This window comes from Pleurodeles waltl, chromosome 6, assembly GCF_031143425.1.
Source record: "Pleurodeles waltl isolate 20211129_DDA chromosome 6, aPleWal1.hap1.20221129, whole genome shotgun sequence".
Classification (NCBI taxonomy): Eukaryota; Metazoa; Chordata; class Amphibia; order Caudata; family Salamandridae; genus Pleurodeles; species Pleurodeles waltl.
In genome coordinates this window covers 844,354,080-844,382,060 of record NC_090445.1, presented here as the reverse complement: position 1 = coordinate 844,382,060, position 27,981 = coordinate 844,354,080, and the positions used below count along the sequence as shown (strand labels likewise).

Below are 27,981 nucleotides of genomic sequence, written 5' to 3'. Positions count from 1 at the left end.
AACGAATGGGGTTGGTGTGGGCCACTCTGTCGTTGGACCATAACCACCCACCGCTAATGGCCCCAAGACATGTCTGATCCCCGTGGTACCTAATTAGCAGATTACTCCAATATGCCCTCTCCCCAGGGTTTGCGGGGGGGGAGGGGAGTCCATTAGACACGAAGGCTTTTTCCATTTATGAAAAAGAACTTGGGGGTGAGGGAATCAGGCTATATCCCCATTTGGGATGGGCAGGTAGGTGGTAAACACCCCAATCTTGCGACCTGATGAGGCTCAAAGCCTACCAGATTAGGAGGAAAAAAGTGAGAAAACTAATAGTGTGGAGTGCTGGACCAATTTGGCATGGGGCCACCTTCTCTGGCACCAGATACCCCCTCTCTGATGGCCCATATTTCAAAACTTACCTCAAGGATATCGCAGTTTTCTCTGATGCGACATGGTGAATGGCTTCATTATTCCGGCTCTGTGTCAACCAAGAACCCTACCCACCTTGGGCATTTCAGAAACCTACAGAACAAGGGGAATCCAGGCTGGTGTTCCTTGTGTGCATCACAACACAAACAATTGTTTTTCACCCAGGAAGACTTGTGAATATCGAAATATGAGGTAAAAAAGGCTATTGTTCCCAAAGATATAAACAGAAAACTAGAGTGGCTGAAGTCTTACCACCCTGCGCTCCCACACTCCTCCCAATTGACATGTGTGGCTAGACCATGTCACTGGAGCAGACCATAACTGTAACCTAATTGAAACCAAATTAAATTCATACAGTCCATGTGTTGACAGGTTCCTGTTGCGGGTGATAGTCCCACCCACACATGTGAGGCACAGTTTTTATCTGGAGAAGTGTGGGAATGCTGGGTGTTAGGAATTTTGTAGATCTTCATTGATTCTGGAGCTTTCCGTCACAGAAATGTTAGGAAAAACTGTAATTTTAGCAAAAGTTTGACATTTGCAGGGTAATCTGGATAAAATAAAAGTAGAGGATTGACACCAGTCACACCTCCATTGACTCCCCTGGGTATCTAGTTTCAGAAATGTCTAGGTTGGCGAACACTAGTCCCCTGAATGGTCCAATAATATTTAATTCACCACAGCTCTTTTCAATACACTGCCTGGTACGAGACCAGCTACTCAGATGAAGGCATTAGTACAATAAAAATAAAAACATTAAAAGTAGGCATTTACAAACTTTCCTATCAATTAGTACATTAAAATGCATTAAACTTGTTATCTTGTTGCACTTGCTTTTTGTTAGAAGTTCGTATAGTGCAGCAGCGTTCATTCTGGTCCACTGTGACGCTATACACGTCTTTGGGATATGGCAGGTTACGAACTCTCCACTGAAAACTAGCCTTTGTGTCCTTCCTCATGAAGATAGGCTAAAAAGAAAGAAAAAAACATTTTAACTTTCCAGGCAAAACTAGAAAGTGCTGGTCATGTCCTGTGTGTACTTCCAGTTTTCCTTAACACAGAAGATACATACACAGATGTATTTTTCAATTATTCTGTAGTTGAATTTCTTGGCTTTAAAAGCCTCAAGTGTCAGGACGAAACATTAATTTACTGAAGCCTACTTTATGTTCCTCATTTGGGCATCTATCAATCTGCGAGGTCTTCTTAGCAAATTAACTGTGTCGATGTCTACAACTGGAAACTCCAGCCTTCTATATTTAAAATAAATAAAAAAAATGAAAAAAATGAAAATCATTTTAATCCCTTACGAGCTGTGTTGAGAACCAAGAACTACAATTCCTATCTAAAACATAGAACCTCTCCTGGTCACTCTCCCATCACATTTAATTGCGTCATTGGTTGAACAGGCCCCATTGCAGCATTTGCCTGCAATAATCGCAAAATAATAATTCTTGGTGAATTGGAAGCAGGTGCATGTTTTTGCAAGCCTGTAGATAGCCACTATTAATCAGCCCAGGAGTAAGCCTAAACAATATATCTGTGTACAGGAAAAACGATACAGTAATCGATTATGGTTGGGCCAAGTCCAGGAAGTGACTGGGCCCGCAGAAATTGATTGTATGATCACTTTCAGGGAGGGTTTAGCATGTATGTACGAGTGGTCAAGAAGATTTTAAATATGACAGCAGTCTCCTTATAATGGAGAGCCTGGAAGGAGGAGGGTGCTTGTGGTGTCTTGGGCCTGATATACTTGTTGGGGGTAATAGTAAGATGAACTCCCTTTGGGAGAACAAAACCCTGCAAGAAAAACAGGTTAAATGTGATGGCACTGTTGCAAAGAGCAAAACGAATAGCAATGTAGAGGATTTACAAGTTATATGATAAGGGCAGTCTGCTCAGCCTGGACGCCAAGGTGAAGATCTCAAAAGGGGTAGGAATAAAATCTGCAACATCAAACCCCAGAGATGTAAGAAAGCAAAGATAAGATACCAGGCCTTCTACTATTATGAAACAACAATCTTGAAAGTCTTTATGGTAGAAATTCAAAGGCTGCCCGAGTAATGCGCTTCATAAAAACTCAAGACTCTCCTGATCATGGAACATCTCATCAATGTCTAACCTGCCCCTTCTCCTCTCTCGCACTCTCTCAGCCTTGATATATTGGGCACACCCGCTCCAACCCCTACCCGCCATTTCCTACTTACCCATTGTTACTGATTTGCCTCCCTTATTTATACAGTGCACTTTTGCTCTCTAACTAGATAATTCTGTAATTTTCTTGTAACATTGCTGCACTCCAAACACAGAGATCACATGTTAGGCTATGTCTTCTGACAAATTGCTGCTCACTTTGCAATCAGAGAATGATAAGAAAAAGATAATTGTGTGACAATCTAGCTGACAAGTGTGAATAAAATGCTGTAGGATGTATTTAACACACAGCAAAGTGGCCATTTCAGTGGAAAATGTGCTGCTTGTAAATGACAGTACATTACAGCACAATGCTTTAGTTCCATTAAAATAAATTATCCGGCCCATGTCCATTAATGATAGGTGGGTCGAAAACTATTGCCATCGTAAAAACTGGGTCATGGTTCTGAAAGGTATGGGAAGCACTGCTCCAAATCATTATTTTAATTCAGCAGTGCACTATTTGAGTTAAGTAATGCCCTCTTGCAGGCAGGGAAACAGATATTGCTCCCACCCAGAAAACAGCTGTTCCCTCTAGGCAGGAGCAATGCTGGCTCCCACACAATTTCGGGAAGCTAGCTGGGGACGCAGGGGCCCTGGGGCTCCTCTGTGACCCCTAACATGGTGATTGGTGGGTGCACCGGATGGGCACAGAAGAACTCGCCTACAAGTAAAAAATTCCCCAGGAGATGGGGGTCCCTGGGGCTACAACAGGCTTGGGGAGGAGGGTGTGAATAAAAAATATTCCTGAGGATAGAGCCCCAGTGGACCAAAGGGGGTTGGCTGCCTGTAGGGGGCTAGACGCAGGCCAGGCTCTGCGGCCAACCCCCTGCCACTCACAGCCAAAGGCTGTGTGCAGTGTGTATTTGACTGCCTGCTTGGGGGTTTGCCACGAGGCCTGGCGGCACGCCGAAGGATGTGCGCAGTGTGAGGATGGCTGCTAGCCGCTGCCTGAGTAATGCTTTAAACATACAAAACCACTGGAATATACCACTCGCAACCTTGCCATGCACTACTATTACCTCACATATTGCACCACAAATGACATCATCCATGGTATCATTGACCATCTCAGTGCAACATTTGCAATGACACTGATGAGAAAACTGTGCATGGTGGTGGCACCAGAGCTAACTATAACTAGTGAATTTCAGTGGTTTTGTACGTTAAAAATGTTACTTTGTCATCCACATTCTCACCTAGCTATAACACTACCTTAAACTTTGCCTTTTGCAGCGCATTTCAAATGTTTTGTTTTAATGGAAAGTAAAATATAATAATTCCTAACTATAACTTCACTTTAACCTTTTGCTTTTCCTCAGTGAATATATTGTATATATTTTTTCTACTGGCGATTGCCAGTAGGTAGTTATAGTTAGGACCTAGTTTCTATATGATAAGCATTTTTAGGTTGAGCATTGCAGCGCGCAAGCGATGCTCTTCTCAACATGTTGTAATTCTGTGGGCTATAACCACGCACATCTCACGGCCATCACTTTCATTGGTTCCTGGTCCTGCCTCTCAAAAATCCTTTGATGTTGTTGGTAAATGCTATTACGTTTTGTCTTGAGGCTGGTTTGTTACCGGCTTGGTGCTTGACCCTGTTACAACTACACGATTGGCAAAATACCTTAGTGTGGCACACAATTTTTTTCTTTTTCCTCTTCGCTTCGCGTTGCATGGCCGTATGCTGTTTCTTCCTCTTCCTTGTTTTCGGGCACTTTGCTGTTTCTTTGCTATGTCTGCATGGTCTTTTTTTTTTTGCCGTTTTATGTAGCGCAAATGTGACACAAAGGTATTGGAGCGCTTTATTATTGTTTGTTTTGCTGTTTTATACAGCACAAACTTGATACAAATGTATTACAGCGATTTACATGAGCACCAGTTACATTACACAAGAACACATCCATTTTTGGCAGCAAGGTGAGATTAACCAAGCTTCACAGGATGTTGGGCTAGTGCCAATATTGGAACCGTTTTCCCCTGCTCCGAGGTCAGCAGCTCTGGCCACTACACCACATCCTCTCCCCTAGGGTTCTTTGTCTGGTGCCTGTTGGGGCAGTCTGGGATTAACTTTATATATATATATATATATATATATATATATATATATATATATATATACCGCTTGGTAATACAGGTTTTGCTATTTCATAGTGCTGCAAAGCAGGTGTCATTCTTAACAAAATCGCTATAATTCATTTGCATCAACCTTGCAGAGATGCAGAGGTGAAAAAGCTATGTCAGGATTGTCATCTGTGACATTCTCGTGCTGTCAAGAACTCTGCAGTGTGTGCATTAACCAATTGTCTTGAGTAGAGCTTAACACTTAGCGATAGCACGTGCTCTTAATAATCAAGCTAATTTATTAGTTCTAGGAAAGAAGATGGCGAAAGGTGTTGTCTCCAAAATGGTGGAAAAGGAGTTGTGACTCCAGACCCAAGCATTTCACGCCATCAAGCTTGAAAGCAAAAAACATTTAGCCTTTGGATGTAAATTGGGCCTCTTCAAATAGAGTTCAGTTAGTAGAGGCAGCCATTTTCCTAACCCTGTAGCGCAACAAAGCTAAAATAAGGGCGCCACAGTGAGAGGAGAAGCATATCATAGGCCACAAAAGTTGGCCAAGTGACATCACTTCCTCCCCTCAGAATGCAAGTGGTCTCATGGCTTTGACAGTCCTGTCACAGCTACTGCGACCTTGCAGATGCCACTTCCGGAAGCACTGTCTAAAATAGTGCTCGATTAGCACTGCTTCCTGTTTGAAGAGGCCCCACCTTAAATACCCCCCACAGTCACTCTCACCCTCTGGACTCTTGTGTATAATATCACAGCCAGTCCGTAGGAATGAGGCAAAAACGCTCCAAAGATGGCGGCCTTGTTGTGTCCTCTCTCCTGCATCAACAGGCCTTGGAGGGTTGCTGAGGCACGTGGCATACATCCAGTACAAAACCCATAGATAAAAGACATTGTCATTTACAACGCCAATAGCTCTAACCCTAACAAATGCAAGACCTATTGCATTGCAAATGCTTGTTTAGTTTGCCAATACCTTTGGCACCATTTGATGAATCTTCACAAAATTTTCGTAACTAGTACTACAGTCTGTTCAGCTGCTGTCTTGACAGTTTCAGGGTGATCCGTCAATCAGGCCAAGAAAAAAAGGGGGTGTCCCAAAACACATTTTCACCATGCATTTTCCCACAGGGATTTTGAACATGACTACAGCCTGAACTGCTGGATGGAATTACACTAAATTTGGCAGAAAGCTAGTTCTTGGTCCAGAAAGTGTGCTTTGTGTTATTTGGTATTCAGTAGTTTTAGAGATATTAAAAGGGCAAAAAATATAGATATCTAGGGTAGTGGATCCTCTGCAGATCTGCCGTGGGTCAAAACTCGGACCCACGCACAAAAGCAAAAAATCTCACTGGCTGGCCGCAAGCAGATGGGGAAGCTGCAGACGCCATTTTCTTTTATCAGGAAACGGTCCCAGAGGCTCAAAGTGGGCTGTAATGTTCAAGAAGGAGTCAGGGTAGAGACTCCCTGACCCCATGGAAGTGACATAAATAGGCTAAAACACTGAAGTATGATTTTGAAATCATTTTTGGGACAGTTTCCAAGATCCGTGGATCCCCCCACACGGCTCAGTGTGACCCCCGGTGTAAATCTGTGGGTGGATCTGCGGATTTAGCCCCAACAATTATATATATATATATATATATATATATATATATATATATATATATATATATATATATATATATATATATATATTAATAATCTCAAAACAGCTCACAAATCCAATAGAGACACTCTTACAATCATCTAGATAGACGATCTGAAGGCAGTGCGCGATGTGGGGTTGGGTAATTATAGTGGGATGGACACAGAGACTGGCCATAGGCTAGGCCCTGCAGCCAACCCTTTTTGTGCACGGGCCAAGGCAGTGCGGGTCGGTGGTTGAATTAATGTATAGAAATTACTTAACAATAAAAAAATAACATAGAAATTCACTGAAAAAAGTTATAGTTACTTGAGATAACTATAACAGGAGAATTTACATGGTTTTGTACGTTTAAAATGTGAGCCTAACTATAACGTCTCTGTAATCTTTTTAAAGTGAATTTCAATGTTTTTTTTAAATTCTATTTCCTAACTATAATGCACCTGTAACCTTTGCTTTTTCAGTGAATATATATATATCAGTTTACTTTGCTAGCAAATTACTTTTACAGTAAGCCACACTTCAGTTACTTTGTAGGCAGAGTGCAGCAAATCTGCAGTGTAAAATATACACATGAATTATTTTGAAAATAACAGCAGGAGTCAAAGATACAAAAGTAGCAATGTGATTAATTGTATTCAGAAACTAGCCCGAATACACACCCCTGCTAAGAAGTGCAATATTCTCATTTGTACATCTAGTGGGAGGTGCCAAAAGTTGGCACTTTGAAATGATGAGCCCAGAATGCTTTGGGCTGGCAACTACATCAATGCAGTCCGGTGGTGGGGGCGTGGCCAAAATGGCGACCGGGATGGTCGCATAATCTGTAGCTCTGATCCCGGCCCGTGTCTATCATCCTACAACAGGCGCCCGCACCATCGACCGTGCGAGACGCCGCATGCTCTTTCTGGGGCGTCGTCACTGCCTCACTTAAACCCGACCGGGGTGCTCCGGGAGCCAAGAAGTTGCGGTCCTGGGAGCGGCCGACGAGTTCAGCGGAGCTTGGGCCTCGCTCGCTGGAGCCGTCGAGCCGTGACGCCTCCTGCATCATAGCGACCGCGCCGGGAGCCGCGGACGGGTTCCCGGCGCGCTGAGATTTGACCCGGCTTCCCGAGGAGGGGGGTGGGCTCCGGCAGCGGTGAGTCGGTGCCTGCACCCCTGATCCGGGGCCGCGTGTCGGGAGCGGCGGCCCTCTCCGTGGGCCGTGAATAATCTGATGCGAGCTGCGCTCCCGGGAGGGGCCGGCTCGCTCCACTCCGGGAGCCAAGAAGTCGGCTGCGGTCCCGGGAGCGGCCGACGCGTTCAGCGGGGCTTGGACCTCGCTCGCTGGGCCGTTAAGCCGTGACGCCTCCTGCATCATAGCGACCGCGCCGGGTGCCGCGGACGGGTTCCCGGCGCGCTGAGCTCTGGCCCGGCTTCCCGAGGAGGGGGGCGGGCTCCGGCAGCGGTGAGTCGGCGCCCGCACCCCTGGTCCAGGGCCGCGTGTCTGGAGCGGCGGCCCTCTCTGTGGGCCGTGAATAACCTGATACGAGCTGCGCTCCCGGGGGGAGCCAGCTCGCTCCACTCGCCCCGAATAATTATTGCCGTTGGGACAATCGGCCACCTTGGACTCTCGAGGCTGCCACGCGAGCCTAAACTGTGATCCCCAGGGAAAAGGGTGTGCCCTTGACTCGTGACACTACACCCAGGGCGGCAGGCTGAAAACACCCTGTGACACTGTGTAGGCGTTCCCTGGACCAAACCTGGACCAACAAATAGCTAAGAAATAAGGAGCAAAGACAACTGGGGAAACATAAAATAATACAAAAAAAAAAAAAAAAAAAGAGAAAGAAAAGTCAGGACCACCAAAGAAAACTGTGCCCTACTAGTCCCAACCTTCATGTAGCAGCACAATAATAAAAAGGGACCCCTCCAGCAATAAAACACGCAACAGGGCACAACATTATATCCAGCCGCAGCGTTCCCCTCAGCGCTCTAACCAGACAGGCCTGAGGCTCTTTATTATAAAGTGTGTACATCACGCAGGCAAAGTACTACTGTCTAGCCCTCACTACTCCAAACAGCGCTGTTTGATCCCAAGTTAAGGGCCCTACTTCTCTGCAACAACGCGCAATCGTAACGGACACGGTGCTCCAACATCCGAATGAGGAGTAACTTATCTACCTGACACGTAGCAAGATTTCCACTTTAAAGGAACAAACCTTTGCATTCCTAACCTATCGAAGTCACTTAAAAGACAATTGCTAACAGCAATACCGCCACGTAAATAATCAATGGGCAAACCAAAGGCCCCGCGCGCACCTTCTGGGAATATGGATGCTGGTGCCCCTCCACCAACTGCGGAGACCTCGGCCACACAACAAGCGCTACAAAAGATGGAAATAACACTCCAAACACACACAACGCAATTTGAAAAGATTTTACAAGCTATACTAGACACCAAAATTACCCTGGAAGCAAAAATAGGCTCGGTAATCGAAGATGTTAACATATTGCGTGTAGACCAACATGCGTTAGCTGAAAAGGTCGCAGGATTGGAAAAAGACACATCACTCCTCTCACCAGCGATAACCAAACTCCAATCGCAAATGGGGGCTGCAACAGCTGAACTGGGGGAACTGAGGCGCAAAGCCGAGGACGCAGAAGGAAGGTCAAGACGTAACAATATCCGCTTCGTGGGGTTTCCTGAGCGTGTTGAGGATCCATGCGCAGAACTGTTCATTGAACAATGGCTAATAGAAACAGTACTGAAGGACGATGTCCCGAAGTTCTTCTCAATAGAACGCGCCCACAGGGTTCCCGGAAAACCCCCGCCACCTGGCTCTCAGCCCCGTCCATTAATAACAAGACTCCTCAATTACCGTGATAGGGACCTCATATTGCAACTGTTTCGTAAAACAGGCCCAATGCGCTTCGAAGGAGCAGACATATCGGCCTATCCGGACTTTACAGCAGAGGTACAGAAAAAGCGTAACTCATTTTTTCGGGTCAAAGAGCGACTAAGAGACCACAACATCAAATACGCTCTGCTGTTCCCGGCCAAACTTCGTATACAGGATGATACCCGCACTCTTTTTTTTACCTCACCAGAAGATGCATGGACTTGGCTTCACGCAAAGGGACTCGCTGACCCGTTAAATACAAGAAACCCCAAAGACAAAAATCACCCTTCTAGTGTCAAACGCAAACCCCGCAGGCAACCAGACACTAAACCTACTCCTGAACAGTCTCGCGTGGAACGCTCTCTACTACTGCAAACCACTTCCCTCTTCGCCAATGCATCCCCGGGGTCCGTATCGACGCAATCGGGATTAGAATCCGAGCTTGGGGTATTTTCTGACTCTACAGATTCTACTTGTTTCCCCAATCTTACTCCACGAACAGCGGACCACATCTGCTAATGTATACCAGTCTCGGACACAACGGTACATGATATCCTACAGAAGAAGCCACTAATCGCCCGCTAAAATTTACTGCTGCACACTGACCCCGCCTCTGCTTCGTCGCTACCCTTGACTGCAGCAACAGACTCACGGTTGGCCCCAGAAAGCAGCCACTTCAACAAGAACATAACGGGTCGGACCAGCATTGACTTGAACTTACTTATTTGAAACACCCCCGCACCATATGGACCGTTCCACCTGGTTGGCAAGTATTGTATCGTTAAAACCCTTGCCGCAACCACCGTTATTGTTAGTTATAGTTAATGTTATTGTTTTAATCAGCAGAGTCACAACAGAGAGGCATATTTTAGCTTATAGTATTCGAAGTATATGTTATTTGTTTGCTAATAACAAGCACACACTAGGTATCCGCAGTATAAATTGGCTAGGCGCAATGGGCGTGACATACACTATAGATGCAAAAAATGCCGGCCCACCAAACTCACAAAGTCTATACACACAAGTACAAATGATCCATGGCAACCCAAAGACAACAGTATAACCCGCAGTATAAAATACTCACTTGGAATATAAGGGGCATGGCATCTCCGCGTAAGCGGCAACAGATACACGCATACCTTAGGAGACATCAAATACATTTCGCCATGTTACAAGAGACACATCTGGCTAAGCCCTCTTTGGAGTATACAAAAGTTAAATGGAAAGGACAATTATATGGCACCACCTTTTCAACATATGCTAGGGGAGTGGCGATTTGGATAGCCCCTGGGGTCCCCTATGTTACGTCCCGCGTACAATGTGACCCAGGTGGCCGATATGTCCTTTTGGAGGGTGCCCTAGATGGGGATCCCATGGCATTAGCATCAATATATACTCCCAATTCAAATCAATGGGAATTTCTACGGACACTTAACAGTAGTAAACTCAATGATCCGGAGATGGATACCATTTGGGGCGGTGACTTTAATAGCGTATTAGACATTCACAGAGACCGCTCTACCCCTCAGTTGGATAATACCCTAGCTAAACGTGCTTCACTCGAACTTGCTGAGTGGGCCTCCAATAATAGGCTAAGTGAAATTTGGAGAACTGGCCACCCCACACACCGCGAATACTCTTTCTACTCCCCAGTGCATAAATTATGCACTAGAATAGATATGATATTCGCATCAAAAGACATCATTCCAAAGATAATCACATCAGGCTACCTGGCTCGCACAATATCTGATCATAATCCGCTTCAAGCTACCCTGAGAATGGGTCGCACACATACGTGCATTCCCACATGGCGTTTACAACCAGATGCCCTCATAGATCCTCCTTATCATGCTGAACTAGCTAAATGCCTATCGGATTATTTTGCATTAAATAAAAACACAGCAACAGCGCGCGCCACGGAATGGGACGCTCATAAAGTGGTTATACGCGGCCACTGCCTTGCAGCCTCATTAGGGGTCAAAAGAATGCTTAACAGGGAACTACTAGAGATAGAATCTAAAATGCACAAGGTAGAGACCGAAGCCACCACTAGCGTGACCTCGCTTGAAACACTAAACTCGCTAAAATCTGACTACAAAGAAGCTGATGCCAGACTCAGCAGACATGACTATAGACATTTTAAAGCCCGGCAGCATGCTGAAGGTGACAGATCGGGCAAACTACTAGCATGGTTGGTCCGACAACCATTACAGTCCTCACCTATAGGCGCGATAAGAACACACACAGGGGAAGTGATTAACACTCAAGCCGGAATCAATAAGTCCTTTCATACATATTATTGCTCCCTATATCAGCCCACTAACCCTCCAAATGAACAACAACTTTCTGAACTCCTCTCATTGATTCCCCAAAATAGGAATATCATTGATAGCGCTGCCACATTGGATGGTCCCATCACTAGCGAAGAACTACGCACAGCTCTCTCTCAAATGGCACGTGGTAAAACCCCTGGCTCAGACGGACTACCAATGGAATATTATAGCTCATTATCCGCTCATCTCCTACAGCCTTTGATCGAGGTATTTAATGAGGCACGAAATAGAAAGCAGTTGCCAGATTCCATGCGCGAAGCATTGATAGTGGTGCTACCAAAACCAGGACGCGACCCACTTGATGTCAAATCCTATAGACCACTCTCCCTGTTAAATACTGACTGTAAACTCCTGGGGAAAATCCTAGCAAATAGGCTACTCCCTTATTTATCAGACTTAATCCATCATGATCAATCTGGATTTGTACCAGGGAGGAACACTTTTCTAAACATAAGACGCCTAATACGTATATTACACAATGCCACAGAAACTGAGGCAGTGGCTGTGGCATTGGACATAGAGAAGGCGTTCGACACGCTCGGATGGGAATATCTCTTCCGCACACTGAAGGCGTTCGGCTTTCAAACCGGTTTCATCAACTGGATTGCCACGCTATACGCAAAACCAACAGCCCGCGTTAAAACGGGCCAAATGATATCAGAGGCGTTCCCCATCGGAAGAGGCACTAGACAAGGATGCCCTCTATCCCCTTTATTATTTGCAATAGCTATGGAGCCATTGGCAATTAAACTCCGCAGCTGGGCAAGCAGATGGGGCATCCGAGAATCCAACATATACCATATTATTTCCTTATACGCGGATGATGCTTTAATATATTTGCGGAACTATACCTCCTCCCTCACAGAAGTTATACAAATCCTGGATAACTTTGCTTTATCCTCTGGCCTATGCGTTAATTGGGCGAAATCATGTATTTTCCCGCTTACCCGTATACCCACTGAGAAGCAAACGTTATTACCACTACACCAACTGACATGGGCATACCAGACCTTTAAATATCTGGGGATTCAGGTCTACCACTCCATGACAGACCTACGCGAGGGCAATTTCGATAGGCTGCTACGCTCAACTCGGGGATCTATGGCATTTTGGAGCTCCCTCCCACTATCGCCCATGGGCCGAACGGCCATAGCTAAAATGTTAATATTACCTAGATTTTTATATTATTTCATGGCGCTCCCATTGTCCCTACCACGTTCATTCTTTCATAAACTACATTCCCTGCTAACAGATTTGCTGTGGGGCAGGGACAGACGGAGAGTAGCCCTAGCCATTACACAATATCCACAGGAGGAAGGTGGACTCGGCATGCCGAATTTTGAGTTATACTATGCAGCAGCCCAACTCCAATGGATAGCCACATGGCTTAATGAACCACCCACCCCAGAATGTACAGCGATAATGTCTTGTGTGGCACCACAAACGATATTGACATCACTTATGTCCAAACCTCCTTACCCATCTAACAGAAATCCCCTGGTAGAAACAGCCAGATACTGCTGGCGGAGATATGTTCAGGGCAAAACCCCAACTCCCCCTTACTCGCCTGCAATACCTTTGGCTCAGTTACCAGGCGTCCAAGCTCTCTCCCAGCACCATGATATACGGGTAACCAAGACATTGAACACGGGGGACCTGTACTCGTGCTCTAAAGCAAGCACTTTTGCAGAACTCGTTTCTGCCGGTATCATGCAACCTGGGGCCTTCTTAACATTTAATGCCATTAACAAACTTCTACAAAACTTTTGGGGGCGCAACCTAAATGAACCCGACGAATCCCCTCTACTCACCTCATTACTCACTAAAGGAAATATAAAGGGCAGCATTACTAAATTATATAAAATACTCCTTACAGATACCTGTACTGTTCTGACCCAAGTTAAAAGCCGCTGGGATGGGGTCCTCCCCACACCAGTCGACCAGAAGTCCTGGAAAGCTGCCCTTACCACGATTAAAACTGTATCCCGTAACGTTAGACTAAGATATACCCAATTCAATTATATTCATCAAGCATATCTATCTCCGTCCCGTATCAACAAAATATACCCAAACTCTAAACCAGAATGCCCTAGATGTGCAACCCCTGCAGCAAATTTCTACCATATGGTTTGGGAATGCCGCGCAATACATACTGGCTGGTGCCGCATCACCGAGACGGTTGCAGATATAATAGAAAACACGCTTCCTCCCACACCAGAATCCTGCTTGCTGGGCATACGTCGCCGGGGCAAGAATGAAAAACATACTCACAAGTTTATAGATCTTGCGTTTGTAATATACAAACGATTGATCGCTACACACTGGAAGGCCCCTAATGCCCCACCCTATCACGCTTGGCTTGCAGCCTTACACTGCTCCACACTAGCGGAGGCCCACACTCTAAAACAGCTGCAACTCAGAGGCCAGATACAAGAGGGTGCCGAACACTGGGACCACTTTGTAGTACAAATAGAGTCTAGAGATGATAAATACCCCCCTTGAAATACGTGACATGAACAAAACAGCCTGTAAGTAAATACTAAGCAATCACGAAAAAAAAAAAAAAAAAAAAAAAAAACATATCACACCTGACGTAGTACCTTAACTAACCTCGCCATATCAGCCCGAAAATGTACAGTTGGATAACAAGCGCAACTTCACCCAGACATAAACACACAAATTGACAGAAGAGGCCGATGCCCTGTTACCCCTGCCCTCGCCCCAATACAAACCATATAACATGCAAACAAGCACTAACATACCTCATGCCTATATAGCTGAATGTTACCGTAGTCACTTAGAATACTATTAAATATACTTAAGTAAAACTATAGATATGCCTACTGCTATTGTTCTAAATTGTTTCAAGTTAAGTTGTATGTCAGTACATTAAAAATGTAACCGTACTGTATGGGAATTACAAGTACGTGCAGTGGCACATGACAAGGGAAAAATGTTTATTCTCTTACTAATTCGAGTGACATGTACGGTTATTCGTGTGATGTGTTTAATAAACAGATTTAAAAAAAAAAAAAAAAAAAAATGCAGTCCGGTGGTACCAACGCTCTCATTTAAAAATGCTCAGCGCCTGTTATGGTACTATACTGAGGAGACTGTAAAGATGAGCCACAGTGGTTTGGCTAATCATCTGTGATAATAATCGTTACTAGAGATTTAGGGGTCTCGGATGTGGCAGGAAAAGGTTATATAGTGAAGAAATCTTCATAATGTTTTTGAACACTCAGCAGCGACATGTAGAGTAACATGTTTCACATAGTTATTAAATAAACTCAAACCCTTTCCCTGCATTTAACATTTTACTAATGACATATTCAAAAGCCTTTTCATTAGTGCGTCCGATAATTCACGTAGAGTCAACAGCAACGAGACAAGTTTAATGTGGTGAATTCTTGACGACTCTTTTAGTTACTAAAGGCAGTCTAAGTAATTTAACCTCTTCAAAATGTGATTTTATTTTAATTGGGAGTTTATTACGTGGAACAAAAGATGCGCTTCATTTACCATTCACAAAACTGAGGTATTTACCAATGTTTCCATCTTTTAACAGTTTTTGGGCGTTTCATGGTGAATTTTTCTTTCATGTTATTTGATGATGTAAAGGTGACCAGGGCGTCTTATGAACAGCCAATATTTGAAATGCGGCCAGTTAAAACAGTTCTAAAGAACTTTAAATGGTTCTGCTCAGCAGTGAGATACAAACCTGGCAACAAATGTTAGCTTTCGCAGTGAGTGACAATTTTTGAGGTACCTTGTTCATGAACTACACATTCTAAGGAAGTTAAAACGTGTTCCTGTTGACAGTTGAAACAACGCAAAAGGTTGTAAAGAATGATACTCCCCAAACAGTGAGTTATACATACATTTGAATTACTTTCTTTTATGTGTTCGGTGTCCAAGCTGCCAGCCGCAGAGGGAGCAGGTTCTCCCACCTCTACCTGCCAAAGCCCAGAGGCTCCAAGAGTACTTTTCTGTCTCCATTTCCTAACTGGGAATGGTAGTAAGAAAAAAAAGATTGTTTAAATATGTAGGAAAGGTCATACGTGCAAGCCTCACCCCCACCCCCCACCCCCCTCACCAGCACACACACAAACACAACTATAAACAAGGTACTTTGAGTTGTTCCTGCTCATTTAATCTAATGTCACCTTAGGATGACTGGCAATGTCATGAAGCAAGTGTAAAAGGAATCTCTTTTTGAGTTCTTTTGAAAGGGAACAGGAGAAAATATTGTTTCTCAGAAATATCTGTGACACATATCCCCAGCAATGCTAGAAAGAGTAGCAATACTTTATTATTTTTCAAATCCTGCCTCTTTAAAACATCAAGCACAGTGAATGGTACCGACAGAATAATAAATGGAGGGAATGCTGAAGCCTTGCTCTTTTGCTGAATCTTGGTGCATTACAGCAATACGAGACCAACCCTTTTACACATGTTTCAGCACTGTTAGTTTCATGCTATATCTATACTCACCTTTTTATGTATGTGGTATTTGTGTAGCACAAACCAAGTCAAGAAGGCAGGGGAGTGCTGTACAGCAGTGGTTCCCAACCTTTTGACTTCTGAGGACCCCCACTTTATCATTACTGGAACCCAGGGACCCCCACTGGATAATTATTGTAATTTGGGGACCCCCCCCCACGGAGTCATTACTGGAAGCCAGAGACCCTGTCCTAAACATTGCTGATGATTTGAAACGCAAAACAATACACAAAACAGTACAGATACAAGCATTCATCCAACACATAGACAAAAGGATACCACATTTTAATTTGCAAACAAATATAAATAAAATAAAAAAATGAATGTTAATAGGAAAGTAAAGATTTCTAAATCCAATGGAAGCCATGCATCCGCCATACTATGTTCTGTTTGATGCACCTGCACTGCTCTCATGAATCAATTTGAGGATACTAATGTAATTTTTAGCCTTCCATTTCGAATTCCTTGACATTTACAGTAAGTTTTTACATTTTCAATCGTACAATTAGCCACTTTATTTGTATACACTCTATTAAGCTGTTAATATTATTTAATTTTCTAAGCAGTCGTGGACCCCCTAAGGAGGCTTCGCGGACCCCCAGGGGTCCACGGACCACAGGTTGGGAACACTGCTTTAGAGGGTCAAAGACCAGCAGAAAGTCAACAATAGATAGGAGTACTGGTTATTGCACTGTTACTGCGTTTTGTTGTAGTGTTCTTTAAAGAGGTCTGTCTCAACTGTCTTGTTGGTTAATCTTTATGGGACTGTTGATCAAGATCCTTGGTGCAGAATGGTAAAAGGTCTGCTGCCCCGTTTTTTCTTTTTTACACTCCTTAGTTTCGGTCTGATGTTGTACTTGCAGTGATTGTGTAGAGGGGCACCAGAGACTTGCTCTGCCCACCGGTTTTCAATAGAGTTAGCATGGGAACGGGCAGCATGTAAGAAGCTGGAAAGAGTTCAGCGTATGCAGTACTTGGAACCACATAAAGCTATTTATAAGAAGTTATTATGTACTTACCATAAAAATTAATTAAAAAGGCCCAGGGCACATTCTATACTCAATGTGTTAAGGAAGCTGATAATGACAACAAAGAGATTTTCCAAATTGTGACAAGATCTACAGATGCGAAAGCATCCTCTCCACCACTAGACCCTAGTTAAGGTCTTTGTGCCCACCTCAGTGATTTTTTTTTTAGGATAAGGTCCTCAAAATTAAGGCAAATATTTCCGGGTCACTACATTTCGCCGGAGCTGGGAAAGTGCCTTGGGTGGATGTCAGTGCTTGTGGCCTGAAGTAGCGTTAAAGGTCAGTGCAAGGGGGAAGTAACCTAGACATCCGCGGGATACAAAAGACTTAAGAAATTCTCTGTGTACCATAAATGTAATACAAACATACATTTATTACTCCATGTATAACTTTGATCATATTAGTCCAGGCATTTTTCATGTAAATATAGATTGAACATGTGATTCTGTTCGCGAAAGAGTATTATATTTTACATTTGTCTTGGTAGGTGCTCCTAAAAAACAGTGAAAGTGCTAAAGTGAGGGTAAGTGAAGGTGATATATACAGTCAGTGCAGAGTGTGGTATAAAGAAAATTATGAACTTCGAGTGGCTCCTTCAATCCAGGAAGCCCTGAAGTTTCACAAAAATTCCTTTGTAAATGTCTCATCCACTCTTTGGAGATGTGTCGACGTTTCGACCCCGTATTTAAGGTGAGTCAAGAGGTCATCATCAGGACAAGGATAACATACTTGGTAGCATCTGGATTCCAGTGTAAAGAACCAATCAGTAGGTCAAGGACATCTTCCAGAAGATATGGAATAGTCCCAGGTCTGTGGATCTGCACTTGTCTGTAGTCGTAGTATCAAGAGACTTAGGTAGTGGAATAGTCTAGGATTGTGGGGTGGTTCAAAACATCCAGAAGCTATAAACTGCCAAGGAGCACCGTGTTTTCAGGGGGTCGACTGATTTGTAAGGTAAGGCTGCTGCCGAAGCAGTCAGCATGCGGTCATAGATCCGGCCGGTGAATCGATAAACCCGGGTCGGAGAGACTCCTGGGTACACCCGCGATCAATCACGAAGATGCCTTGTGGCCTGACATTTCTGGTTCTACTTGTGGCCGAGGTGGTTTCTGCCTTCTCCCACGGTAAATCAGGAGCACCTATGGACCTCAACCCCCATCAGATGCTGAAACCTGTAGCAGATATTATTGGCCCAGTTTATCATCAGCTGTTTGAGGCCTCTCTTCAGGAGGGAATATTTCTGAAGGAATAGAAACAGGCTAATGTAATTCCTCTCCTTGAAAAGGCCAACGCCGACTCGGACCCATTGTCAAATTTTAGACCTGTCTCCATACTACCAGCGGTGGCTAAGGTCCTCGAAAGATTGGTGAATCAACAGATCACCATTTTCCTGGATGAGATCAACTTGCTTCATCCCTTGCAATCAGGGTTTATAGCCCGCCAGCCCTGCTCGAGATTGCTGAGTCCGTCTGATTGGACTTAGATCTTAATGTTGCCCTGGTGCTATTAGACCTGTCGGCAGCATTCGATACGGTCAATCATAACATCTTGCTGCTCAGGCTTGACCACCTGGGGGTGACTGCATAGCTGACTGAGTTCCTTTTTGGCTCGTCGGGAGCAGGTTGTTTGGATGAAGCCATTGACATCTGAGGTCAAGGGCAAAAGATGGGGAGTACCGCAGGGCTCTTCCCTTAGTCCTATTCTTTTTAATATCTATGTTGCTCTCTTGGCGGTGTTGGTGGAATCCTTTAATATCAGAGTCATCTCGTATGTGGACGACACCCAACTTCTGCTCACTTATGATGGAAACTCTGCTATGGCCAAAGGAGCTTTCGCAGGCTGTATGGTGGTGGTGTTGGACTGGCTGAAAGTTAATAAACTACAATGTAATCCAGATAAGACAGAAGTTCAATTATTTGGTTGTGATCCATCACCTGAATGGGTTAGAGCCTGGCCTAAGTTAGCTCTGCCCCCTCCTCCTCCTCCATTGGCAGCTAGAAATGTAGGGATCATTTTTGACACACAGCTCTCATTTGGAGCTTAGGTATCAGCTGTAGTGAGTCTTGCTGCTGGATTTTGCTTATACTGAACAAATTCTTAAACTACCTCCCACATGAAGCCCAGGTGAAATTAGAGAGATCATTGATTCTCTCTAGACTGGACTATGTCAAAGCTCTTAATCTGGATCCGCCAGATTACTTAATGAACCGACTACAAGTTATGCAGAACATGGCGGTTCGCCTATTGTTTAAAATTCCTAGGTGCTCTAGGGTGTCTCCATTGTGACAAAAACTGCACTGCCTAACTGTTCAGCAACGGATTATATTTAAGGCATTAACACTGGCTCATCAAGGTCTCTATAAATGGGGAACAAAGTACCTCAACGAGAGGATGATGGAATACTGTCCGGAGCGACCTCTTCGTTCTGGTACGGCTGGCTTACTGGTGGCCCCACACTTTAAAAGACAGTGCCGTGAAGGTTCTTCTTTATCAGTCTTAGCCGCCAAGGCGTGGAATCAGCTTCCTACTCATATCAGATTGATTTAACTCTCTGGTGAAATTTAGAAAAAAACTGAAGACATTCCTGTTTAGGAGTGAGAGGGCCTTGAGGGTGAGGACTGGGTCCAAGGTGAAACAAAGGGACCAGGCATGTGGTGAAAGTTGGGTTTCCAAGCCATAAGGTGTTTGTCATTAAGTCAGTTTTGTGCTATTTCCTGCTTGTTGTTTTTGGCAAATGACATGATTTCTGCCTCAGTTGGGTTAAACTTCATATAGGTGCTAGACGTTCATGTCTGTATGAGGTGCAGGTAGTGTTTGAGGCACAAGATGTCTTCAGTTAAGGTGACTTTCAGGGAGAGTTGTGCATCATTGGCATATTAGAGAATCTTGAAGCAGTTGTGTGTAAGTAGAACCCAAGGTGCTCCACGTAGAGTTTGAAGATGACCAGATACAGTACTGAACCATGGAAGATTCCACAGATTATAGGAATCCTTTGGGACCTGGAGGTGCCCAGGTGTACAAACTGGTGTTGATTGATCTTTCCATGCTGTTGCGTGATCAGAAGCCAGATTGGGGGTCACGCGGGAGGACGTTAGCACTGAGGTGATCTAGGGATTAAGCACAGACTGCTTTTGCAGATGAAGGGTAGGTGAGTGATGGGCTGGTAGTTGGCATAGTCATTGGGGTTTACGTATGGACAGTGTGGATCTGGACTGTTATAAGATATTCTTCCACACTAGCCCTCTGAGATATAGCTCTAATAGGTTATGGCCATACCAACATGTGCTGCAGAGAGTTTAGTGCCTTGTACTGTGCACAGCTGTATACCAGGATCCTGCAAAGAAGGGTTTGTATGTAGAGCTAAAACCCTGAATATGACAACAAAGAGCTGTTGTATTTAGTGAAGCAGATTTGTGAAGTAAATTATAAGTAGCATAGACGTGTTTTCATTATGTTCAAGAAAGTCAAATGTTCTGGATAGCGTATGTTTTCGGGTAATTTAATTTCAGTGGTGAAACAATTGATGACATTTTCAATTGAGGAACTTTTCTAAAATTGATTTCTGATGATCTGAGAGAGTGGGATAGTTGATATAGTTTGATCCTTCCTTTGAAATACTGGTGTGCTCTGTGTCATTGTGCTTTACAATGATATTTCCTTATGCTGACTGATGAAAGCGGGTAGGATTCATAAGAGACTTTTTGGGGGAGGGTTTATTATTTCCTCATGTTCTATATTGATGGTATAAACATTATTACCTTAAGCACGCATTGCTTTGACAAAAGATGTTTGGTTTTTCTATTGGAAAAAGCTAATTTAGGGAAGTACAGCTATATTGAGAAAAACATGTTGATAAAACTGTTTCTGTTTTTCTGTAGGTTTGGTGAATACATGAAGCAAAGGGACTCATCCTGAAGAAGAAGATCTGAAATGTGTTGATGAAATAAAGCCCCAGATCATAGGGCCCTCATGTACAAAGGTTCCATTTAAGAATCGAAATTGTGACGAATAACGATCACAATTTGCGACTCCATAAATGGAATCTACAAAAAAATGGACTTGTTAGGAGTGGTCGCAATTTGCGCACCACCTTCTAAGGAATTCATTGGTATTTTGAAAACTGACCAATATATGAAAAGGTCTGCTTTTAAAACACTGATTTGTAATGGTTATCAATTCGACCTACCTCTTTAGTATGCAATAGGTAGACCGTAAACTGAGACTCCCTATGCTTGGCTACAATGACAGGCATGGTGGGCTGCTGGGGGCAGCAGTCACCACTGTCTACGATTGCTTTAAATAAAGCAACCTTTTGTTTTCCTTTTTAGGGTCGAGCATGCGTCACATGCGCTTGCGCATGCGTTTCGCTAAGCGAGACGCTTTAGTAATTAAAAAGGGCTCGGAGCCCTGTCCATGTCACGTCAGTGTCTGTCATTGGCTTGTGGGCTTGCCTGTTAGAATCTGCTTGATTTCATTAGTGGAATGCATGCACATGTCATGCCTTTTCCGGTGGATAGCCCTCCTCGAGCGCATCGACCAAGTACAGAAAACATGCGAGGCTCGCTGTTTTCTGTCCGCCTCGTGGACTACTTTTTCTCTATTTTCCCACCGTGATCTCGCTTGGCAGAAGTCAAGTGCTTTACACAGTTAATTGCACTTTTTCGGGTTACGTACATAAATGCACTTTTGCCGATAGGTGAAAAGTCGGGTTAGGAGTTTACAACGCTATCAGCTCTAACACGAGGAAACGCGAGACCCGTTGCATTGCAAATGCTTGTTTGATTTGAGCCCTTTTTTCTTGGAGGAAACAGGGATGCGTTTAAAAAAAAAAAAAAAAAAGAAATAGAAAAACATTACACAACAAACCTTTTTACATGAGCAAGCAGCAGTTTCTTTCACAGACCATTACCTGCTCATAAAAACGTTTTTATGAACATTCACTATTGGGAAGAGGTCTCATTGGGACCACTTTCCTTTGGGGAATGGCTTACCACCTCTCCTTTGAGGTGGTAGTAAAATATTAATGTTTTAATATTTTTGTCGCCAAACATTAATACATACCTTAAAGATTTGGTATCTGGGAGAGACACCCTTAACACACCCTTTCCAAACACTGAAATGGTATTTATTCCCAAAATCAATTAGTGATTCAGTAAGATTCGTCAACACCTTTTCGCAAATTGGGTTTGATGAATTAAAAAAATAAACATAAAAAAATAAAAAATAAGAAGGACTCTGATTTTATGATCCGGAGCCTTATCTACTGTAAAATAGTTTCATACAAGAGGGCAAATAATTTGAATTTAAAGGAAGCAGAACAACACATAACTGAGCTATGGTACATTAATCAAGCAGAATGAGTCAGACTTTTTCTGACAGTCATGTGAAGATTAATACAGGGAGTGCAGAATTATTAGGCAAGTTGTATTTTTGAGGATTAATTTTATTATTGAACAACAACCATGTTCTCAATGAACCCAAAAAACTCATTAATATCAAAGCTGAATATTTTTGGAAGTAGTTTTTAGTTTGTTTTTAGTTTTAGCTTGTTAGGGGGATATCTGTGTGTGCAGGTGACTATTACTGTGCATAATTATTAGGCAACTTAACAAAAAACAAATATATACCCATTTCAATTATTTATTATTACCAGTGAAACCAATATAACATCTCAACATTCACAAATATACATTTCTGACATTCAAAAACAAAACAAAAACAAATCAGTGACCAATATAGCCACCTTTCTTTGCAAGGACACTCAAAAGCCTGCCATCCATGGATTCTGTCAGTGTTTTGATCTGTTCACCATCAACATTGCGTGCAGCAGCAACCACAGCCTCCCAGACACTGTTCAGAGAGGTGTACTGTTTTCCCTCCTTGTAAATCTTACATTTGATGATGGACCACAGGTTCTCAATGGGGTTCAGATCAGGTGAACAAGGAGGCCATGTCATTAGATTTCCTTCTTTTATACCCTTTCTTGCCAGCCACGCTGTGGAGTACTTGGACGCGTGTGATGGAGCATTGTCCTGCATGAAAATCATGTTTTTCTTGAAGGATGCAGACTTCTTCCTGTACCACTGCTTGAAGAAGGTGTCTACCAGGAACTGGCAGTAGGACTGGGAGTTGAGCTTGACTCCATCCTCAACCCGAAAAGGCCCCACAAGCTCATCTTTGATGATACCAGCCCAAACCAGTACTCCACCTCCACCTTGCTGGCGTCTGAGTCGGACTGGAGCTCTCTGCCCTTTACCAATCCAGCCACGGGCCCATCCATCTGGCCCATCAAGACTCGCTCTCATTTCATCAGTCCATAAAACCTTAGAAAATCAGTCTTGAGATATTTCTTGGCCCAGTCTTGACGTTTCAGCTTGTGTGTCTTGTTCAGTGGTGGTCGTCTTTCAGCCTTTCTTACCTTGGCCATGTCTCTGAGTATTGCACACCCTGTGCTTTTGGGCACTCCAGTGATGTTGCAGCTCTGAAATATGGCCAAACTGGTGGCAAGTGGCATCGTGGCAGCTGCACGCTTGACTTTTCTCAGTTCATGGGCAGTTATTTTGCGCCTTGGTTTTTCCACACGCTTCTTGCGACCCTGTTGACTATTTTGAATGAAACGCTTGATTGTTCGATGATCACGCTTCAGAAGCTTTGCAATTTTAAGAGTGCTGCATTCCTCTGCAAGATATCTCACTATTTTTGACTTTTCTGAGCCTGTCAAGTCCTTCTTTTGACCCATTTTGCCAAAGGAAAGGAAGTTGCCTAATAATTATGCACACCTGATATAGGGTGTTGATGTCATTAGACCACACCCCTTCTCATTACAGAGATGCACATCACCTAATATGCTTAATTGGTAGTAGGCTTTCGAGCCTATACAGCTTGGAGTAAGACAACATGCATAAAGAGGATGATGTGGTCAAAATACTCATTTGCCTAATAATTCTGCACTCCCTGTAGAAGTGGCGTCCACAAATGAGATTTGTTTGATGTTCTCAGTAGTTATTGTTGTTGCACAAAGGTAGGCCCAGGGAGATCATGCACGGCTGAGTTATATAAAGATACTTTATACTTATGGTATAATCAGTTTTAAATTATAGAAAAAGTGCAGAAAAGGGTACTAAGGTCCAGGAGTTGTTTCAGCATATTTATTGAGCTTGTTCTGATTTACTTTCATGCATTTTAGCTAAGTGGTTGGTGTAATCTTTCATACACGAGCTTCCAATAATCAAGTTCTTCTCACATATTCTGTCTTTGTCATCAGGCAGACTTTTAAAAATCTAAAAACAGTACAAAACCACATTACTGGCCATGACTTATCTTTGCTAAGGCGGATTCGAAGTTTTACCCCTTGTCTTAAACACTGCCAGGTAATATGGACATGGGGGGGGTCATTATGACTTCGGGGGATGGAAAAGCCCGTCAGCCGAAGCCCCGATGGGCAGGTTGCTGCCTGTACGACCACCTTCCCGCGGGCCCCATTAAGAGTTTCCCACTGGCCCAGCAGGAAACACCATACAGCATTGTCCCCGGCTCATAAGAGAGCCGGACGCAATGCTGTAGTGTGTAGGGTGCACCAGCACCCGTCGTGATGTTCACTGTCTGCAAAGAGGGGCTGGCAAGGAGGGCCCTTCCACGCCCCATGCCAAGTGCCCACTGCAACGGTCTCCGCCAGCCTTTAGATGGCGGTGCTACCGCCATGTAATCGCTGGCAGAGAAGAGACTCTTAATTCCCAGGGCAGCGCTGCTTTCAGCACTGCCCTGGCGGATTAGGACCGCCAGCACTGTCAGACCGACTAAAACTAGTAATCTGGCAGTGCTGTCGGTCTGACTGTGGCGCTACTGCCACAGTCGTAATGCAGAAGTCTGACAGGGTCGTAATGACCCCCATAATGTCCTTGAAATATTTTTTGAACGCTGCACATGTGTCTTGCCAGTGCATGCAAGAATCCCAGAGCTGAATACATTCAAGCACATTCAGTTAATTATGACGGAATTTCCTAATTATGGTGCGAACAGTATTGCCAGGGCTTTGAGGGAGCCCAGTCCCTCCATGTCTCAGACCAGTTAGTAATTAAAAACAGACATTAAAACAGGTCCCTTAGCCCCTATATTCATGTTCTTTACTTTACTGTCACATCACATGGATTGATTTCTGAACAATTAGTGTAAAAATCATTAAGGTATTCTGTGTCAGTAATTTAGTTCCTGTTCATATTTCACATGTTTTACTTAATGTTGCACAAACATACCAGTCAGTGGCACACTGTAGCGATCACAAAAAGTTAGTTATCTTATTTACGCTATGTCCCTCAATTATACTGGCAATGCTGCTTTTAAAGACCCCGCCTCACTTTTTGCATCTCACTTGAAGGCTAGAGTGTTATTTTCTCTGGTTACTGTAAATTGCAAATGGGAGCCCTAATCATGCATGTGCAATTTCACCCCCACAAGGAGCAGATGGTTATAAATTGTCTCAACATGTATATTAAACAGGATCAGTTGCTGTTGATTTTTGAGAAATGCTGCAAGTGATAATTTTGGGTCTGTTTCCGGAAATATATCAAAATAATGCATTTGTTCTTCTATTTGGTTGGAGGCAGGATTTACAATGTACCAATGTAGTATTCAGTGTGGCATACTAAACAAACCAGAAGTTTGGCCACGTTTTCAGGGATCTTTAAAATACATAGCTGGTTATGGAGCTGCCTGTAGATAGAAAGGAAACTTTAAGAGATGGTTCCTTAATCTCCATAGTCTGTTCTTCCTCCATGTTGCTTGCAACCAGATATGTTTTGGCAAAGTATTATTTGCAACCTTTTTCCAAATGCTGGTTTGTTTAACCTGCCAGAGAAATGCAATGGCTTGAAAAAGTGACTGCTTCACCAGGTAACTATAGCTAACAGAACCCAGACTTACACTAATCATATACCACACCAAGGCGCAGATTTAGATCTCGGCGGATGGGTTACTCCATGACAACGGTGACAGATATCCCATCCGCCAAAATATAAATCCTATCATATCCTGTGAGATTTATATTTCAGCGGACGGGATATCCGTCACCGTTGTGACAAAGTAACCTGTCTGCCGAGATCTAAATCAGGCACCAAGTCTTTTTTGAGCAACAGTGATTGTGAAAGCTTTAAAATATACATTTTGGAAGAATGCCCATACATTATACCTATTTTGAATGGAATCTTGTCTAGTGAGCTACTAAACTGGCTTTTGTGTTGGCTGCAGAATTGAAGCAGGCACTCTCAAAGTGATGGATGACATACACTCCATCTTGAATGAAGGAGATTCCTGCTTCTTTGTCCTTACCTTTCAGCAGCATTCACCACATCTGATAAAAAAATAACTGAACCGGTTTTCATCATGTCTATTGAGTGAATATTATCTGGTTAATATTGAGTAGTCCACCCATGATCCCGCACTAATGCCTTGTGACCCCTCATGGGTGTATCCTAGGACCTGCACTTTTCAACCTTTATTTTAAGCCACTTAGAACATTATTTGAAGGGGAATGTTTCGCCATACATGAATATAGGGATGATGCACAACTTTAATTGACAGCTTGTTCAATCAATGGCAACGTGTCCTTCGTTTCTGCTAGACAAAGCTCCAAATCTGGTTTTCGAAATACTTCCTAATAATAAATCACCACCACTTAGTTCTTACTTCTCACACCTTCGTGAAAATATGTGATCCTTCACTCGTTAGTGAACTTGAGGTAAGTGTTTTTCCACCATCTACCTCTTTTGCAGTAAACTTGTACTGTACTTGTGATTTCACCTCTACATTAGGCCAGCACATTAACAAAAAGCCAAAACAACCAATTATCACATTAACCTCTTGGGTGCCCAGGACGAGCTGGTCTCGCTCTCAGCCACGTTTGCCATGTGCAGTGGACGAGACCAGCTCATCCTGCACCTGGCCCACAGGGGGAGCACAGCCCCCGTGGGCCTCCCACCCCTCCCCTGGGCAGGGAAGAAGGGGAAATCGCTTCCCCACCACCCAGCCCCCCACCCCCGATTGCACGCTGACCTCTCAGAGGTCACCCCCATAAGCTTCCAGCGGGATCGGAAGATAAATGAAAGCATAGCTCTCTGAGCATTTTTGTGCGATCGGGCCACAGAAATACCCACTAGACACCAGGGACTTAATTTTTTTTTAATGAATTGGACATGAGGAGAGTGGCCCCTTGGGCAAAGGTCGTGCCCCAGGGGGGCAATTATCTTTTAGGCCATTTCTGCCCCCCCTTGGGGGTAGATCGGCCTATATTAATTAATTATGCCCATCTGCCCCCAAGAGGGGAAGAAACCTCTAGACACCAGGGATTTTTTTTTTTTTTTTACTGGAGTGAACAGGCCCCTTAGGCAAGGGTCACTCCCCAAGGGGGGCACATTTATTTTAGGCCATTTCTGCCACCCTTAGGGGCAGATCAGCGTATGTTTGTCAGGCCAACCTGCCCCCAAGAGGGCAGAAACCACTAGACACCAGTTTTTTTTTATTTGTTTATTGACATGAGGGTTGCTCCCCAGGGGGCAAAATATTTTTAGGCCATTTCTGCCCCCCGTGGGGGCAGATCGGCCTATTTTAATTACGCAGATCAGCCCCCAAGGGGGGCAGGAACCACTAGGCACCAGGGATTTTAGTTTTTTACAGATATGGAGCTACACCTTAGGCAAGGGTCACCACCCTGGGGGGGGCAATTTTATTTTAGGCCATTTGTGCCCACCTTGGTGGCAGATCGGACTATTTTTATTAGGTCAATCCTAGATATCAGGGATTGGTATGTGAGTGTGTGTTTTGTCTGGGGTGGCAGCCCCTTAGGCAAGAGTCGCTCACCATGGGGGCACATAACTGCTGGCCATTTCTGCCCCTCTGGGGGGCAGATTGGCCTA

The 27,981-nt window shown here is 43.9% G+C and overlaps 1 protein-coding gene across 2 annotated transcripts in view; it reads right to left on the bottom strand.

Annotated features, from left to right (window-relative positions):
* DPCD (deleted in primary ciliary dyskinesia homolog (mouse)) overlaps window positions 1-27,981 on the bottom strand; it is a 94,842-nt gene that overhangs the window by 42,671 nt on the left and 24,190 nt on the right. For both annotated transcript variants that reach the window (XM_069239562.1, XM_069239563.1), the window contains exons 3-4: window positions 15,425-15,549; window positions 1,249-1,382 (exon numbers count right to left, since the gene is read on the bottom strand). In XM_069239562.1, coding sequence (XP_069095663.1) covers window positions 1,249-1,382; window positions 15,425-15,549 — 259 coding nt within the window. The remainder of the gene's footprint in view (window positions 1-1,248; window positions 1,383-15,424; window positions 15,550-27,981) is intronic.